We start from the raw sequence: 20,621 nt of genomic DNA on the forward strand, positions 1-20,621 counted from the left end.
ATTTGTGTTCTTTCAACACACACATTCGATTGTTTCCATTGTGCCAGCAGGACAACTCCATCTATCTAAGTGCAGCTGGAGTAGTTGCACGTTTGTGCGAGCGTGCGTCCCCTCACCACTGAAGCCCCCGTCGTATTGGATCTCTTTGATCTCGTTGCCCTGGTCATCCAGAGCGTGCTGCAGGTCCACCTCTGATGAGTCGTAGGTGTAAGACTTGAACACCATGGTGCAGTTCTGCCAGTCAAATGGGAAGTACGTCACCTGGACACATGAAACAGGAAGAGGGGATGTTAGGGTCACGGCTAGAAGGGATCCAGCTTTGTCAAATTAACGTCAGATGTAACTTTTGGTAGCAGGTTAGGATAACTTATGCAACAGGTTAGGATCATTTACATAGCAGGTTAGGAGAATTAGGTTAAGGTTAGAAAAATTCAACTTGAGGTTAGTTTGACAAAAGGATCCCTTCTAGCCATGACCGTGTGATGACAAAAAGAGAGGACAGACACACAGAGAGGGTAAAAGTAACCGCAACAAGCGTGTGTTTATATGCATGCATGTCTGCGCGTGCACATGTGTGAATGTCTGCGCACCTGCATTCAGTGTGTGTGTGTCAGTGTTTCCGCTGCAGTCAATTAGCTGTGGCGCTGCGCCACGTCAAAAATCATTGCCAACAATGACCCCAAAATATGGAACATGAAAGAAGAAACTGTTTCTGCCGAGGCGCACTTTGAAGATGCTAGAACTCTCCATATGTACTTTTCCTCTGCAAACAAAACAAGTACCGTAATTGCTGGACTATTAAGCGCACCTGAATATAAACCGCACCCACTGAATTATTAAAAAATATGTATTTTGTACATAAATAAGCCGCACATGTCTATAAGCCGCAGAGGCCTACCGGTACATTGAAACAAATTAACTTTCCACAGCCTTTAAACGAAACACGGCTTGTAACAAAAATAAATAGGCTTTAACGAAACACTGCTTGTAACACAGATTAAAACAGTAGCCTACCAAGAAAGTCATTGGTCACTATCTTCCTCATCCTGTGCACTGAAACCACTGAAGTCATCTCCTTCGGTGTCGGAGTTGAATAGCCTCAGAATTGCTTCATCCGATGTTGGATCGTTTTCATTGTCGCTCTCGTCACTTTCATCCGGAGGCAAATACCCCGCTGAGCTCATGCTGCCCCTTCAACCCGCAGCAGTCCAGCCTTTCGAACCCCGTTGATGATAGTGGATTTTTTTACAATGCTCCACGCTGTCAGGACCCACTGGCAGACTTGACCATAAGATGCTCTTCGCCTGCGGCCCGTTTTAGTGAAGGATTTCTCCCCACTTGTCATCCAAGCCTCCCACTGAACAAGGAGCGCCACCTTAAATGCACGATTTACACTGATGTGAGTGGCTGCAAATACTTTGGGCCATCTGCTTTTCTTCCCTCTGAAAGCTTTTGTTGTCTTTTGCACGGAGTCAGTTCCTCACGCTGCTGTTTCCAACGTCTTATCATTGACTCATTAAGGCCAAGCTCCCATGCAGCAGCTCTATTTCCTTTTCCAACAGCCAGATCGATCGCCTTCAACTTGAAAGCTGCATCATATGCATTTCTCCGTGTCTTTGCCATGATGATGAGGGTGACAAAATTACTACCGTAATTAGAATGATGGGAAGTTTGAGCGCGCTCGATTTACGTCACATTATGTGACGGTGCTCAGTTTTTTGGCGGCATGAATCTTGTGAAAGCGGGAAAAATCCATAAATTAGCCGCGTCATTGTATAAACCGCGAGGTTCAAAGTGTGGGAATAAAGTAGCGGCTTATAGTCCGGAAATTACGGTAATGAATAGAAACATCAGACAACCTCAGAATAGATCTATTTACCTAGTCGGCACGTTGTTGGTTGTTCTACGCAGCAGAAATATTCCTCTCCAGGTGCATTCAAGTGCCACAGGGAGGGGATCCCAGCTTTTCATTCCAACTTTATTCATTTCTCAACTCCTAAATATGCACGAATTGCACCATTTTAAACAGCGGCATAGTTAAGCACCTTACTGCTATGCAATTGCACATGGAAGAGTATAATATAGTACAACACGGGTCAATTGTAGGGTAACTTGGGGTAAAACGCCACCCTACCTCAAGATAATTTTTCTGGAGTGACTTAAATTGTGATGAGACAGAATATGTTTGTTGTTGGGCAAGAGTAGTGGCAAGCAGGGAAAGTGTTGGGAGGGGGGTTTACCCAGGCGGGGGTTACCCCAAGTTACCCTAACATGTAGACCTATATTATATTCACTGTGCTCATGCAAGTTATTTGGGACATGAAATGAATCAATAGGATGCTAACTAGTTAAAGGATGCAGATGGGCAACCCCATGCTTCAGCCTATTCATTTATAGCCACTATGCTACATCAGTTGGGCTATGATAATGCTTATACCTGATAATATGGACCCTGCATGGTCCAGTATGTTACAATTATTTTAACAATTAATCATTTCTGGAGGTGAAAATCATATTTTAAATAGAGTATGATGTCCTTTTAACAAGTCACCAGAAAGGAGTTTCTCAGTCCTTCTACATAATAATGGGGGGGCACCTACTGCTACACAATTTTTACCCCTTTTTCTCCCCAATTTCATGATATCCAACTTGGTAGTTACAGTCTTGTTGCTGCATCTGGGGGGCGAAGGTGCTTCTTGACACAATGCCCGCTTAACCCGGAAGCCAGCCGCACCAATGCGTTGGAGGAAACACCGTACACCTTGCGACCGTGTCAGAGTGTATTATGCCCAGCCCGCTACAGGAGTCGCTAGTGTGCGATGGGACAAGGACATCGCTGCCAGCCAAACCCTCCACTAACCCGGACGACGCTGGGCCAATTGTGCGCCGCCCTATGGGTCTCCCGGTTGCGGCCGGCTGCGACAGAGCCTGGACTCGAACCAGGATCTCTAGTGGCACAGCAGCGCCTTAGACCGCTGTGCCACTCGGGAGGCCTGCTAAACATCTTTAAGGAAACACTGGTGTGTGTGTCTTCGCATCCATGTATGAATGTGTGCGCACCTGCATTCGGTGTGTGTGTGTTCGTCCATGTGTGTGCATGTGTGTGTCACCTTGACCCCACAGGAACTACAGAAGAGGGCAGGGGGAGACCAGGTCACCCTCCCACTACTATAGGCCTGGACAGCAACATGGAGGGCCACATCAAACACACCATCATTACTGCAGAGAGAGAGAGGGGGGGGGGGGGAGGTGCAGAGAGAGCGACAGAGACAGAGACAAAGAGAGAGACAGAAAAATACCATTCTCACTGTAGATTAAGTATCCTGTCTAAAGGGCTGTAAGAAATAAGCTTGCAGTTCCAATTAAACTCATAATGCCAAGATACAACAGAGACATCACCACAATTAGACAGGCAGATTGAGCACGCAGTACTGCAGTCTACACGGCATGGTTTTATAGGCTTGGCAATATGCTATTGAAAGCTCGTCCTTATGGCTAGGGCACTTCTAAAACCCTCTCCCTGTTTTCAGAGGTAATATGAGAAACATTGAGCACCCTCTCTCTCACACACACACAGACGAGTGCACACACTTGCACGCACACACACACACAAACAGGTGGAGCTATACTCTTGTAAAAAAGGGTTCCAAAAGGGTTCTTTAGCTGTCCCCATAGCAGAATCCTTTTTGGTTCCAGGTAGAACCCTCTGTGAAAAGGGTTCTACCTGGAACCAAAAAGGGCTCTGCTATGGGGATAGCCGAAGAACATTTTTAGGTTCTACGTAGATCGCACCTTTTTTTCTAAGAGTGTTGGAGAGTGTGTGTGTGTGCTTGCTTGTATGTGCGTCCAGCTCCACTCCCCACTCCTCTGTGGTTCTGTGTGAGTAGGTTCCCAGCTGGAGCGTTGTCTGAGCGGTGCGGTGCCACTGGCTCTGTTATTGGGGAGTCGCGCTGCCTAATTGCCTATAAAGCAGTGATGAATGAACGGAGCAGAGGGGCTATTTACAGCACAGTTAATGGGAGCCTCCACACTGACTGAGCGAGTGTGTGTGTGTGTGTGTGTACGCTGTCCTGACTGACCCATCCAGGTTCTGTCAAAACTATTGCAGTTAACTTAAAAGACATGGTGTTGAATGATAATGGCCAGGAGCAAAATAGCCAATATTCTCAAAAAAGTTTTTGGACACAAACCTTAGCTTTTTAGTATCTAAATGACTGAGACCACTAACATTATGTTATTCCTTTTGGAATTGGAACGTCAGTATACTTCCTGAATTTAAATGGACACCCGGGTAACAATATATACCATTTCAAATATGCTTTTATCCAAAGTGGCTTTTGTATGGGTGGCCCCAGCGGGAATCAAACCCATGTCTCTGCTGTTGCTAGTGTAATGCTCTACCAACTGAGCTACACAGGAGGAATAACAGGTTCTTACTTGTTGATGAGGACGATGTCAGGCAGCCAGACCTTCCCAGCAGGAAGTCGCATCACCTCGATCCCGTCATTGTCTTTAGGTTTCCAGGAGAGACGGTGGTCTGTCCACTCCTGATATCACAGCGATGTATGTGTGTGTGAGACAGACAGACAGAGAGAGGAATTGTCCATGGTGGGTGTTGGGTTTAAGTTTCAATGATTTAAAAAAGATGGAAATATCCAGAGAAAGAAAGGACAGAAAAAAGGAGGGAAAAATGTGCGTGTGAGAGGGAGAAACAGAGAGAGACAGAAGGGATAACTTTCTGATTTGAAATCTAACCGCTTCATCATTTGATCAATTTATTTCACATTTTCTAGCTAGTGTCATTAACTATAGGGAGCACAATATTGCGGTGCATTTGGCCATGAATAATATCAATAACATTTGCATAAGTTTTTCATTTTGCATAAACTGTGTATTATTATTTCAAGTGTTCTCACTGGGTGCATGATTTATATTGCGGTGTTGTGTGTGTGGACATTTTAGCTTTATAAAGCCCTGCTGATGCACAGAGAAATGTTTTACATGCAAATAAAGTTATTGAATTGGAGCCTGGGTCAAGGTAGACTGAGTAGTAACATTAAAGAAAGAGAGAAAGAGAGAGAGAGAGAGTACAGTTTGTACAGACACTTACCAGGTTCATGATAACAATTGTGCTCATCTCCTCTGCTTTCATGTTCTAGGGAGAAAGAGCACACAGTAAGGTCGTGGTGCATTATGGGAAGGCCCTCCCCTACAAGACAGTGTGGATGTCTGCACTCCTTCTCTCTCTATACCTGAAACCAGAGAGGGGTAATGTTTGGAAACAGGGGTACAGTGGGGATAAAAGGGGTGAGTTGTTGATTCAAGGTCAGATATTTTTTTAATCTCCCTAATGATTATGATTAGAATGTGGGTTGGGTAATCTGATTTTAGATCTGTGGTGAAAAGCAGCAGTGAATGGGGTTGGAGTGATTGTCTCTGACCAGGGGCACATAGTTGCACTGAGCACAGAGAACTGACCGGCCAGGCGCTGCCATTTAAAACCTGCAGAGGAATGTCAGCTAGCTAGACAGCTGTCCTGACCTAGCAGAGAGAGGAAAGGAGATGAGAGGGGGAGAGGGAGGGGTCTAGCTAGACAGCTGTCCTGACCTAGGAGAGAGAGGAAAGAAGATGAGAGGGGGAGAGAGGGGGTCTAGCTAGACAGCTGTCCTGACCGAGCAGAGAGGAGAGAAGAAGAGGGGTGGGGGGGTGGGAAGGAGGGGTGAACCCTGTAACTCTCCCTCTATCACCTGATCTCTACATAGGGCTATCACTTACTCATTCACTTCCTGTAACACTTTGGATGTGTCATGTTCACTGGTATGTTGATGGAATGTTGCCAGTAATGTAGTGGTTAGTTGTTTGTGTGTGAGTGCGTGTGTGTGTGTGTGTGTGTTGCGGCACCCCTTACCAGGCTGACGAAGGAGGAGAGGATCATGCCAATCCGGACCACCACCTTGGCGCCAGGTGAGGCCGTAGGGCGAACCTTCAGGTTGTAGTTGTTGAACAGGGCTTTCATCAGCTGCTTCTCCCCCTCCGACGCACCTGAAGGGGGAGGGAGGGCGGATGGGACCATAGAATGACATAAAATGCTATAATATAGTATACAGTTGAAGATGGAAGTTTACATACACTTAGGTTGGAGTCATTAAAACTCTTTTTCAACCACTCCACAAATTTCTTGTTAACAAACTACAGTTTTGGCAAGTCGGTAAGGACATTACTTTGTGCATGACACAAGTCATTTTTCAAAAAATGGTTTCCAGACAGATTATTTCACTCTCACAATTCCAGTGGGTCAGAAGTTTACATACACCAAATTGACTGTGCCTTTAAATAGCTTGGAAAATTCCAGAAAATCATGGCTTTAGAAACTTCTGATAGGCTAATTGACATCATTTGAGTCAGTTGGAGGTATATTTCAAGGCCTACCTTCAAACTCAGTGCCTCTTTACTTGACATCATGGGGAAATCAGCTAAGACCTCAGAAAAAAATTGTAGACCTTCACAAGTCTGGTTCATCCTTGGGAGCAATTTCCAAATGCCTGAAGGTACCACGTTCATCTGTACAACAATAGTACGCAAGTATAAACACCATGGGACCACGCAGCCGTCATACCGCTCAGCAAGGAGGCGCATTCTGTCTCCTAGAGAAACGTACTTTGGTGCAAAAAGTATAAATCAATCCCAGAACAACAGCAAAGGACCTTGTGAAGATGCTGGAGGAAACAGGTACTAAAGTATCTATATCCACAGTAAAACGAGTCCAATATCGACATAACCTGAAAGGCCGCTCGGCAAGGAAGAAGCCACTGCTCCAAAACCGCCATTAAAAAGCCAGACTACGGACTGCAACTGCACATGGGGACAAATATCGTACTTTTTGGAGAAATGAGCTCTAGTCTGATGAAACAAAAATAGAACTGTTTGGCCATAATGACCATCGTTATGTTTGGAGGAAAAAGGGGGAGGCTTGCAAGCAGAAGAACACCATCCCAACTGTTTGCTTTGCTGCAGGAGGGACTGGTGCACTTCACAAAATAGATAGCATCATGAGGGAGGAAAAGTATGTGGATATATTGAAGCAACGTCAAGACATCAGTCAGGAAGTTAAAGCTTGGTCGCAAATGGGTCTTCCAAATGGACAATGACCCCAAACATACTTCCAAAGTTGTGGAAAATGGCTTAAGGACAACAAAGTTAAAAGGTATTGGAGTGGCCATCACAAAGCCCTGACCTCAATCCTATAGAAAGGTTGTGGGCAGAACTGAAAAAGTGTGTGCGAGCAAGGAGGCCTACAAAACTGACTCAGTTACACCAGCTCTGTCAGGAAGAATGGGCCAAAATTCACCCAACTTATATTGGGAAGCTTGTGGAAGGCTACCCGAAACATTTGACCCAAATTAAACAATTTAAATGCAATGCTTCCAAATACTAATTGCCTGTATGTAAACTTCTGACCCACTGGGAATGTGATGAAAGAAATAAAAGCTGAAATAAATCATACTCTACTATTATTCTGACTTTTCACATTCTTAAAATAAAGTGGTGATCCTAACTTTTTACTAGGATTAAATGTCAGGAATTGTGAAAAACTGAGTTTAAATGTATTTGGCTAAGGTGTATGTAAACGTCAGACTTCAATTGTATCTGGATTGGTTAATTGATTGTGCTGGAATATAAGCCTATACTTTGGTGGCTTGTCAGGTACAGCCACTCCTGGCATAAAGCATGTTGTGGAACAGTGCATCCTTAACCTTCTGCACCTCACTCTGAAATATTCTTATACATTTTTTGTCTTCCAAAAAAGAGACATATACAAATAATATTTGAAATCCTTGCCATTGCAACAGACAAGCTCAATCAAGTGCAGCTGAAGTGTTTGAAAAGATTTCAAATCTGAATTGAACCCAGGTCTGGAGAGAGTGCAAGCCCCTGTATAACCAGCCCGGTGGCCTTGTAAGCGTCTAACCCTTAGCCCCGCCAAACTGTCCCAATATTGCCGCATTGTAGCACTTCCATGCATAACTACTGTTTTCCCCTCTTCCTCTGAAGGTTTCACAGCATTTATAAAATGGCCATCTTTGGAGGCAGCAGCATTCATCATATGGCCCTACGATCCAGTTGCCCAGCAGGACCGCCTCTGACAGGGACAAATTACAGCCATCACACAACCAGGCACCTCCATTAGCCAAGCACAGGAAGGGACAGACAGATGGGGAGCCGGGAGGGACTCAAACAGTTGTTAAGCATTTAGTGCCTTTACCTCTCCCATTTAGGCTACACCACGTAGGCCTCGAAATCAGGTAGGATGTGTGAGTAGAACTTATTTGGAATAAAAGTATACACCAGATTTCTATGTGAGCTCATGACAAAGGTCACAGTCACTTGTTATTCAGTGGCCTTTTAACTGTACAGAAATGATAGATAGATAAGACAGATATCTGAGAGTAGAGGCAGTAATGAGTCCTTCTGTATAGATGCCAGATGCCACACACACACACACCTCCCCTCAAACGAACTACAGACAGCCGAGTGGTAAAAAAACAGAAGAAAGAAATTACTTTTTTTTTTTTTTAAACCCACCATTATGGACCTCTCCTAATTATAAAACTCAATCATACTGATATGGTCTGGGGTGGTTTCTCCTGGGGAGTTTCTGAAGACAGGATTCCCTGTCAGGATTTCACATTGGAAATAGGTTGTGACTCATATGCAGGCAGTAGCCGAGGCCTAAATAATGCAGTTGGTCTGTTTTTTTTTGCTCCAAGTACTTCTCCTATTGATATATCTTGTAATAATCTGTATCTGTATGATGTCATCACGTCAGACTGATTTTATGGTTCACTCACTGCTTGAGTTGCGCAAAACTGTGCATGTTTTAGGGGAACGCGCATAAAATAGCCGGCCCATCAACACTTGACAACAATTGAAATAAGTAGGTATTTTCAAACTACATCGACCGTGAGTTACCATACCTCCACAACTCTGTTTCTGAAGTCCTACTTACCTCCCACCGCGTATAGGCCACACAAGCAACTTAACAGCAGGAGCAAGTCCAGGGCCCTCATGTCGACCCACAAACCGACAAGCCTTCAAAACAGTGAGTATTTATACTCTTTTACACGACAAATATCAGTTATTATACAGTTTGTGGAGTGTCGTTCCTCGGTCTCCGTGTAAATCCAGAGTGTTGCTGTCTGTCAGTCAGGCAGCTCGAGTTAACTGCTGTCTGCTCAAATTACCTCCACGTGAGCGGGGCACTGTGTCCACGGGGAGAGACCGTAGACGACTTGCACTGGAGACGCGCAGATTTGATTCAGATTCTCATATAAAGTACCAGTCAAACGTTTGGACACACCTCATTCAAGTGTTTTTGTTTATTTTTACTATGTTCTACAAACTTTTGACTGGTACTGTATAATGATAAACTTCTTTAGCCTACACATCCATATTCAGGGCATGACTGTGCTAGATTAGGGTATATCAAAACTTTTTCAATTGATTAAGGGATACATTCAAATGTACTTATCAATTTGATCCCTTGCCTGTTTTTTTTTTTAAAGAGGAAGGTTATGTTCGAGGCTACAAGGTTGGGAATGCATAAAATTCTACAATTAAAATATTAAAGAAATAACAAGGGATGAGAGTTTGGGTTTTTATTTTATGGGGGAATATCATTTGAAGATGTATTTGAATCACTGCCAGCATAATTAGCGGCAATGTGGTTTCTGAAGTGTTTTGGCCAGGAGAGTAGTCCTCATAGCCCTAGTTATTAATGCAATGTACTTTTAGGTCATTAGTGAAAGTTATTCATAGGAATTACTCACTCTTATCTCTGCTATTAAACTCAAATATGATACAGAGATTTTAATAGTGAGATTAATTATGCTGTTGAAGTCCTTGCATACTTAATGGCGCATTTCCATACAAGATTTACGCCAGTTATTCCCCAAAAGGCTCAGACTTGTCTGTTTCCATCTACTCAAGCACGCACCTGTGTCTCACTGGGCCATGGCTCCGGGGGACCTGCTCTCACTTGGGCCAAAGCCAGACCACTGGTACTTTTCACTAACTGTGAAATGTACACATCACAAGCAGCCGTTTTGATTCTGCAGAGGTTGTTGACTCTGCTCTTCACAAGTGTTTACTGTCAGCCCTAGCTATGGAAACACAATTTCACTAATATAACATAAGGGTGTATACACTAGTGTAACACTGGTGTTACAGTTGAACTCAACAGAGGACTTCTGAGGTGAAAGGCAGAGAATGGGTGACTCAAATAGCCTACAGTTAGCAAACGCGCATTAGCTGCCTGTCACTGTCAGGATAAAGATGCAATTGCATACGTAGATGGATGGGCTGTCATCACAGAGAGTCATTGGCACATCTGAAAATATTGACGGGTCCTGCTTCTCTTTGAAATAAAGCCCGCTGTGCTGGGTCAATTTTGGCCGGCTGCGGTCGCACCGGACCCGGCATAATGCAGAGACAAAGCCCCGAAGGCACCCACAGCATATGCCGCCACCGATCCGCACTTCACGAGCACCCGTCGTGATGTCCCGGTATTTTATGATGCACTGTCAGTAGCATCTGGAGCCACGCCAATTTAATTACCATAGAAGCTAACTATTAACAACTCTGCAACTGGTGTCAACTCAACACCCACACTCGACAAAAGTCCGTTTATAAAGCTTCCTTTTTGGTACTAACTCAAAGAAGGGGATTCATTTGTTCCATCTTTTCACACCCGTCTTTCTTATCTCTTGAAGAATATCAAGTGGTATAATAATGGGTTGCATCTGATGGCGAGGAGATATGGGAATCAGATTGTTCATCTATCAGATATGCTCAGCAATGATATCTTAATTAAGTAGTCATATGCACAAGTGAATGACCAGACATGAGTTATTTGTCAAACAGGATATAGCCTTGGTTATTTACATAGTTGTAACAAGTATGAAAGAAAGCACAGAACACAATTTAAAGAAGCAAATCCAGGAGACCAGTTTTTTTTTTTTTTACAATCATACAAATATATTAGTTTTTATTCAATTATATCCAATAATATGCCTCCTTTGACATTGTGTAAGTTATTATAGAAATGAATACAGATCATATTGCAAATGCAGAGAAGACAAGGGATCAAGGAGGAAGAGTGTTTATGGGGGAAGGGGAGAGTAAATAGAGGACTCCTTGACTTTCTTTTTTGATGTTTCCAGTAAATGTTGGACGCATGCATGCTTGTAGTACGGTCTGTCTGTGACCCTCTCTGCTGCCGTAGGCTATAGTGCTCAAATCAACCTTGGATAGATAGAACTTTATTGTCCCACCTCCCATTCCCTTCTTTTTTCCTGTCGTCCATGTTTATTTATAGTCTCATTGTTTTGTTACAAAAATAGTGTCATTGTGGCTTTTTAGTCAGCTGGAAGACTGATGCACTGTTTTTGCATTGGAAGACGAGAAAAAAAGTTATATGGAGATTTTCTTAAAATCCTTTTTTTGGAAGACTTCATTATTATCATCATCACAATAACTTGGATCATCCATGCAATACAAAACTCTAGGGGCTCCAATGTACAAAGCAGACCACTTTGGTGGATCGCAAAATCACACAAGTGGGTTATACTGTGTGTGTGTGTGTGTGTGTGTGTGTGTGTGTGTGTGTGTGTGTGTGTGTGTGTGTGTGTGTGTGTGTGTGTGTGTGTGTGTGTGTGTGTGTGTGTGTGTGTGTGTGTGTGTGTGAGAGAGAGAGAGACGGTGAGCGAGCAGTGTACATGCTGCTGGAGAGCTAGTTAGATTCCTTTCAAGGTCAGAGGTCATCCAGTTTGATTGTAGCCAAAAGGTGAATATCCTTCCTCCTTTGCACTCTGTCACTCACTAATATTTTACTTTTCTGTTTGTCTTTTAGTTTGCATTGTCGGGTTGATGTTCAATGTTGGATGGGTGGCGCACGTCAGAGTCTGATTAGAAAATAAACAGGTTGAATAGAGACATACAGTCACTAAAAAGAACATTTTGTACAACAGTCACAATATCACAATATCCCCAACAACAATACCCGCACCGATGACAATCAATCAATCGCTGTCTTCACCAACAAGATCCCACTTTTTAAAACAGTAGTACATCTTCTCTTTAGCATAGTCAACTTACAATCACTATGCAAAGCCACTGTGTACCGTCATACTATAGTAGGCCTGGGCTCAAATTCTATTCTAAATCTTTCAAACAGTTTGAGTGTTTGTTTACCCTAGTCTTCATGAAGTGCCCAATGGGAGGGGTTTGCACTCATGCCAGTATTCTATTGGTTCCATTATGCCGGGCAAGCTCAATCAAGCCATGATAAAGTATTTGAAATGATTTCAAATAGTATTTTAACCCAGGTCTGGTATACAGTACCTCTGGGCAGCTCCCCAGCTTAGCTCTTATTTTAAAGGTGACCTCTGCAATTTACATCTGCGCCAGCCCAGCCCGACTCCATGCAGAAGTGCTGTGTGTGCATTGCAGATGTGCTTCAGGAGAGCACTATACCTTTTAAAATGCAGCGTTACTCCAAGGTCTAATAGGATGGGGGATTGGAGATAGCTACGGGCCAGTGGTATTTTAGCATTAAACTCAGTGCTGGGTTGGGTCAGGGTTTTAAAAAATGAATATATATATATCTGAGAACGAGGCGGCTGGTTCATCTCTCTCTGTTTTTTTTTTGTGTCTATTTTCTACTGCATTGCAGATGTGGGGAGAAAGACGACACCCCAAAGGAGCACACACAGACATGTGACGGCATCCCCACTCACTCACAAACAAAACATTAGACAAATAAAAACATCTGACAAACAACACATTTGAGCTTTATATTTGCTAAGTCGTTAAACACTCTCCTAGATATAATATCCTCTGCGTTGCATGTTTTAATGAAGTTCACTGCTTTCCGCCCGAGGACTAGCGCTCATTGATTTGGCTTCTCCACGTATTCCTCTCCTCATTCACACACCCTTATGCTGTCAGGAGCGCACACGGAGTGAACAGACACATTTCCACACTTAAAATACATGTACTGTAGACAGGCCGTACACAGAGATGGACACAGACAGACAGATGGGATGCAGAGGAGATGCGTGCGCACGCGCACAGCCTCTGCCTTCAGGTTGAAGGGAAGTTGTGTTCGGGAGACGGATCAATACAGGAAGCCTCTCTCCCTCTCCCTCTCTCTGTCTTTCTCTCTCCATCCCTCTCCCCTGAGTCCTCCAGAAGACCTAAACTGCAGTTCTCTCTTTCTCTGACTGGTGGAGAAATGCAGGGTGAGAAGGCGGGAGAGACGGAGGGGAGGGAGAGAAGTCCCCCTGGGAACCAAGGGCAAACGGAGCGTGTGAAGTGTACTCCTGCACAGAACCTCTTAACGCTTAACCTTGTTTAATAATCATATCTGTCACAACACACACACACATATTCGAACGGCCTTACACACACATACTTAAGCATGCACAAGCGTCCACAAGCTCTCTCCCACTTACACGGTCAGAATGAATGTATTAATGTCATGTCATACGCGCTCTAAAGGGAGGCTGTTTTGCATGTGAAATCCTGGCGCAATTTATGGGGAGTTTAGCAGCTGTAAATCCAGCTCTTTATCTTTCTGATCCAATGTACAGTACCAGTCAAACGTTTGGACACACCTACTCATTCAAGGGTTTTTCTTAATTTTTGACTATTTTCTACGTTGTAGAAGACATCAAAACTATGAAATAACACACATGGAATCATGTAGTAACCAAAAAAGTGTTAAACAAATCCAAAAATGTATTTTATATTTGAGATTCTTCAAAGTAGCCATCTTTTGCCTTGAGGACAGCTTTGGACACTAAACGTTTGGCTGGTACTGTATGTGGTCAGGTAAAACATGGGATGGACAGATAAAGTATCTAGGAAAAAGATGAATGGAGGCGCCATACAGGTTGCAAAATAGTTCGGAATAGATTTTCGATGCCCCGATTCCATGGCACGTGGTTTATGAACTGATATACAAAACGACGCTTGATTGAAAAATATGTTTTTCAATTAAAATTATAGTGAATTCCGGCCACAAACAAAATGTTGTGTACAGTATACAGGGCAAACACCCATTTCAGCTGAGCATATTTTGCTGCGAATACACAGAATCATTAGATCACTTATTCTGGTATTGCCCCTATGTAGCTTGATTCTGGTCACCGGTTCAGGAGTGGGTAAAAAGTCAAAACACTGTTCCAGAATGAACCTTACAAATAGCACTGTTGGGTGTTCTGGAAAGCCACAGTCAATCAATCAACACCATAATAATACTCTTAGCTAAAATGTTCATTTTAAAATCTGTTGATAATATGGGATTACAAAGGTTTAGAATCTATGTAAGACATCACAGAAAAGTATATGACACAAAGAAATCAAGAGAGGATGGTCTATGGAGATGGGTGGGATGGGCTGAGAGGGGGGGGGTGAATATAATCTGTAGTAGTTGTGACTGAAAATAAAATATATCATGTGTACTGGACATGTCTGAGCACTGAATCCAAATGTTTAGAAAAAATCCAATGTATCCAAATGATTTATCAAGAATGGTTCACTACCCAAAGGACATCCAGCCTACGTGGCACAACTGTGGGGAGCATTGGAGTCAACATGGGCCAGCAGCCCTGTGGAACGCTTCGACACCTTGTAGAGTCCATTCCCCGATGAATACAGGCTGTTCTGAGGACGGGGGGAGGGACGGGGGGGTTCAACTCAATATTAGGCAGGTGTTCTTAATGTTTTGTACACTCAGTGTATGTTAGAATATGTTTAAATAAAAAAATAAAAAACATGTATGTAAAAATGTATTTGTAACAAAGTTACTTTGTCCTCCGGAGGGGGGGGGGACAATTAAACAATTAAAAAACGAGATGAATGGCCGTCTTTAGACACAATAATTCAACATGAATGACTTGAGGTGTTATCTGATTGGCCGAAGGAAGATTTAGGATATGAAGAGATGATGAGGAGGGCATCTGTTCTTCGATGTATTCAACACTTTAACGGTTCAAGGAACACGTTGAACACGGCTAAAAACACGGCACACCACACACTTATGAATACACACACACCACACACTTATGAATACACACACCACACACTTATGAATACACACACCACACACTTATGAATACACACACCACACACTTATGAATACACACACCACACACTTATGAATGCACACACACACCACACACTTATGAATACACACACACACACACACTTATGAATGCACACACCACACACTTATGAATGCACACACACACACACTTATGAATACACACACCACACACTTATGAATGCACACACACACACACACACTTATGAATGCACACACACACACACACACTTATGAATACACACACCACACACTTATGAATACACACACCACACACTTATGAATGCACACACACACCACACACTTATGAATGCACACACACCACACACTTATGAATGCACACACACACACACTTATGAATGCACACACACACACACTTATGAATGCACACACACACACACACACACACTTATGAATGCACACACACACACACACACTTATGAATGCACACACACACACACTTATGAATGCACACACACCACACACTTATGAATGCACACACACCACACACTTATGAATGCACACACACACACACTTATGAATGCACACACACCACACACTTATGAATGCACACACACACACACTTATGAATGCACACACACACACACTTATGAATGCACACACACCACATACTTATGAATGCGCACACACACACACTTATGAATGCGCACACACACACACTTATGAATGCACACACACCACACACTTATGAATGCACACACACACACACTTATGAGTGCACACACACACACACACCACACACTTATGAATGCACACACACACACTTATGAATGCACACACACCGCACACTTATGAATGCACACACACCACACACTTATGAATGCACACACACCACACACTTATGAATGCACACACACCACACACTTATGAATGCACACACACACACACTTATGAATGCGCACACACACACACACTTATGAATGCACACACACACACACACACTTATGAATGCACACACACACTTATGAATGCACACACACCACACACTTATGAATGCACACACACACACACACACTTATGAATGCACACACACACACACTTATGAATGCACACACACCACATACTTATGAATGCGCACACACACACACTTATGAATGTGCACACACACACACCACACACTTATGAATGCACACACACCACACACTTATGAATGCACACACACACACACACTTATGAATGCACACACACACACACACACACACACTTATGAATGCACACACACACACACACTTATGAATGCACACACACCGCACACTTATGAATGCACACACACCACACACTTATGAATGCACACACACCACACACTTATGAATGCACACACACCACACACTTATGAATGCACACACACACACACACACACTTATGAATGCACACACACACACACACACACTTATGAATGCACACACACACACACACATATGAATGCACACACACACACTTATGAATGCACACACACCACGCACTTATGAATGCACACACACACACACACACACACTTATGAATGCACACACACACACACTTATGAATGCACACACACCACACACTTATGAATGCACACACACACACACACTTATGAATGCACACACACACACACTTATGAATGCACACACACACACACTTATGAATGCACACACACACACACTTATGAATGCACACACACACACACACTTATGAATGCACACACACCACACACTTATGAATGCACACACACACACACTTATGAATGCACACACACCACACACTTATGAATGCACACACACACACACTTATGAATGCACACACACACACACTTATGAATGCACACACACCACACACTTATGAATGCACACACACCACACACTTATGAATGCACACACACACACACTTATGAATGCACACACACACACACTTATGAATGCACACACACACACACACACTTATGAATGCACACACACACACACACACTTATGAATGCACACACACACTTATGAATGCACACACACCACACACTTATGAATGCACACACACACACACACACTTATGAATGCACACACACACACACTTATGAATGCACACACACCACATACTTATGAATGAACACACACACACACTTATGAATGCGCACACACACACACCACACACTTATGAATGCACACACACCACACACTTATATGAATGCACACACACACACACACTTATGAATGCACACACACACACACCACACACTTATGAATGCACACACACACACACACACTTATGAATGCACACACACCACACACTTATGAATGCACACACACCGCACACTTATGAATGCACACACACCACACACTTATGAATGCACACACACCACACACTTATGAATGCACACACACACACACTTATGAATGCACACACACACACACTTATGAATGCACACACACCACACACTTATGAATGCACACACACCACACACTTATGAATGCACACACACCACACACTTATGAATGCACACACACACACACTTATGAATGAACACACACCACACACTTATGAATGCACACACACCACACACTTATGAGTGCACACACACACACACACACTTATGAATGCACACACACACACCACACACTTATGAATGCACACACACACACACTTATGAATGCACACACACACACACTTATGAATGCACACACACCACACACTTATGAATGCACACACACACACACTTATGAATGCGCACACACACACACACACTTATGAATGCGCACACAGAAATCCATGAACTCACAAACACACGCGCGCACACACACACACACACTTGTGAATGCGCACACAGAAATCCATGAACTCACAAACACACACACACACTTATGAATGCGCACACAGAAATCCATGAACTCACAAACACGCGCGCGCACACACACACTTATGAATGCACATGCGCACACAGAAATCCATGAACTCACAAACACACGCGCGCACACACACACACACACACTTATGAATGCGCACACAGAAATCCATGAACTCACAAATACGCGCGCGCACACACACACACACACACACACACACACTTGCCACTCTATACACATATTTATAGTCTCCCCTCTCTGCATCTAATGAAAGAAAGTCAAACACTGCAAACCCAACACCTACAGGACTATATAAAACAGCAGTCCATCTGAATAACAACATAATCCTCCTCTACTGTACAGTACAATTTACAATATGCTATTGGATGCTATCCCATTTTCATTATTGCAACTTCGACACAGGTGTAAATACGTCAACTTTGAATACAGTCGGACTTGACTTGTTTTGTTCCGTGTGTGCGTGGGCATGTGTGTACATTTTAAGACGGAAGCGTCTACCCTGCTGGTTTTGATGTCAGATTAACACAAGAAGAGGAGGAATCCGACTCGTCAACTACGTCAGATTAGAGCCATACACAATCCATTATACCCCTGCATCGATATGTTATAAACTGCCACCATACACTCCATAACCTACCTACATACGCTAGCATAAAAGCACCCTGTGGCTATGTACATGTACGTACAGGTGCTCACACCTTGTGCGTTCACATGCATGTGTATACACACACACACAAAACATTTTAGAGCAAATTGAATGTGGTGTAAAGTTGCACCTATCCCTACAGTGACACAAACATACCCTTATGAACACACTCCGATCAGATGTGATGTGTAATAACAACGACATACACACACGTAAACGCACTCACAGTCATTACCTCTAATGTACCGTGATCTCAACCAGCTGAAGAGGACAGTACTCTATCGCATGGCCGAGGGACTAGTGGGTATCAGTGTTGTACTATCACGACTGCGTTGTCTTCCTACGTCATCTGCTGCTACTCAGGTAACTGGGGCGGCAGCATAGCCTAGTGGTTAGAGCGTTGGACTATTAACCGGAAGGTTGCCAGTTCAAATCCCCGAGCTGACAAGGTACAAATCTGTCGTTCTGCCCCTGAACAGGCAGTTAACCCACTGTTCCTAGAAAATAAGAATTTGTTCTTAACTGACTTGCCTAGTTAAATAAAGGTTAAAAATAAACTTACTCAGCATTAGCCCTTAACTTACACTCTAATCTCATAGCTAATAGTAACTAACGCTTATCAAGGTGCGTTTGGAGAGTTGTGATGGAAAAGTTATGCCAAGGAAAGACATTGGAGAGGCGTATTATAATAATAATATGTTGCGACAGATCTTCCCAGCCCTTAAAGAAAACAGTAAAATCACAGGATTCATAGCTATTTCCCAAAAATCACATTTATGGATTCACTGACCTTATTCAACATTGACTGGTTTGATAAACCAGTAGAAGCCCTCGCTTAATGTATCCTCTTATTCTCGCTGCTCTGCTCACCTCTTCCCTCATCCCCTCCCCCTCTCCTTCCCTCTACACCCATCTCCTCCTTTTCTCTCCTCTCCTTTCCCTCCCCCCGTCTCCTCCTCCCCCTCACCTGACAGTCTCACACCCTCTAGTTGGGAATCTTCCCAGAGACTCTTCAAAACCTTTCTTCAGTAGGACGTGCTTGGAAATGAGCTTGCGGAATCAGTGGATCAGGCATGGTGTGTTAATGTGTGTTTTGTATGTGTCTGTGTTAACGTGCAACACTGCAGTGTATATAGCTTACAAATCTTCACAGCAGGTTGTTTGTGTGCATGTGCGTGTGCGTGTGTGTGTGTGTGTGCGTGTGTGTGTGAGAGATGCCGTTTGTCAACACCTTATTTGGGATTACCTGGTCTGCCACGGGGAGAAGCCATCATAATTCACATAATTCTCTCTGACTGAACCTTCGTTACTTCCTTTCTCTCCTTTTGCTCGACCAAACAAGCATGCTCAGTCTAAAATAAGGACCTCCCTTATCTACACTCTGCCCTAGCTCTGGATACTTCCCAAATGGCACCCTGTTCCGTACATAGTGCACTACTTTTGACCAGTCCCCATAGGGCTCTAGGGTGCCATTTGGGATGGGATGCATACAGAGCTCAAATCCCTCCAGTAAACACGTCAACATGAACAAACAAAAAAAACACTCATCATAGAATTATAGACTTACGTCAGTGACTGGCAGAAAGATTGTTCATGGCTAATCTTCTTTTTTTAAATGGAGGAGGAAGCACATGTAGCTTCTTTTAGCTTTGCGTTCTCATCCTTATTACTAAGCCATCGCCCTCTTTGTATTATGTCTGTGCCTTTAGCATCCGGTCTTTACCATTAGCAGCATCCTTGTTGTGCAGCATGGGGTGTGACATTGACAGCACAAGTTACAGGTTGATAATAGTCTATGGTTCCTTTCCCCTGTAGAGAGCTACTTTTGACCAGGGCTCTGGTCAAAAGTGGTGCACTATATAGGGATAGGGTGCCATTTTGGACGCCCCCTATGAGACATGATGGCGAGATGCGCGTTTTTAAAGAAGGCTTGTTTCCTTTGCATAATAACTAACACACT

At 43.4% G+C, this 20,621-nt stretch overlaps 1 protein-coding gene across 3 annotated transcripts in view; it reads right to left on the reverse strand.

Moving 5' to 3' along the window:
* The window catches only part of chrnb1 (cholinergic receptor, nicotinic, beta 1 (muscle)), a 40,733-nt gene extending 20,730 nt beyond the window's left edge, over positions 1-20,003 (reverse strand). The window contains exons 1-6 of one of the 3 annotated variants that reach the window (XM_052459723.1): positions 19,908-20,003; positions 5,909-6,042; positions 5,111-5,155; positions 4,438-4,547; positions 3,111-3,219; positions 117-261 (exon numbers count right to left, since the gene is read on the reverse strand). In XM_052459723.1, the coding sequence (XP_052315683.1) occupies positions 117-261; positions 3,111-3,219; positions 4,438-4,547; positions 5,111-5,155; positions 5,909-6,042; positions 19,908-19,935 (571 nt within the window). In that variant the 5' untranslated portion in view covers positions 19,936-20,003. Of the gene's footprint in view, positions 1-116; positions 262-3,110; positions 3,220-4,437; positions 4,548-5,110; positions 5,156-5,908; positions 6,043-9,007; positions 9,256-19,451; positions 19,559-19,907 lie in introns of those variants that run through there. The other 2 variants (XM_052459724.1, XM_035783671.2) reach the window with 2 other exon arrangements.
* Between the last annotated feature and the right edge of the window lie 618 nt (positions 20,004-20,621).

This window comes from Oncorhynchus keta, chromosome 13 (assembly GCF_023373465.1).
Source record: "Oncorhynchus keta strain PuntledgeMale-10-30-2019 chromosome 13, Oket_V2, whole genome shotgun sequence".
Classification (NCBI taxonomy): Eukaryota; Metazoa; Chordata; class Actinopteri; order Salmoniformes; family Salmonidae; genus Oncorhynchus; species Oncorhynchus keta.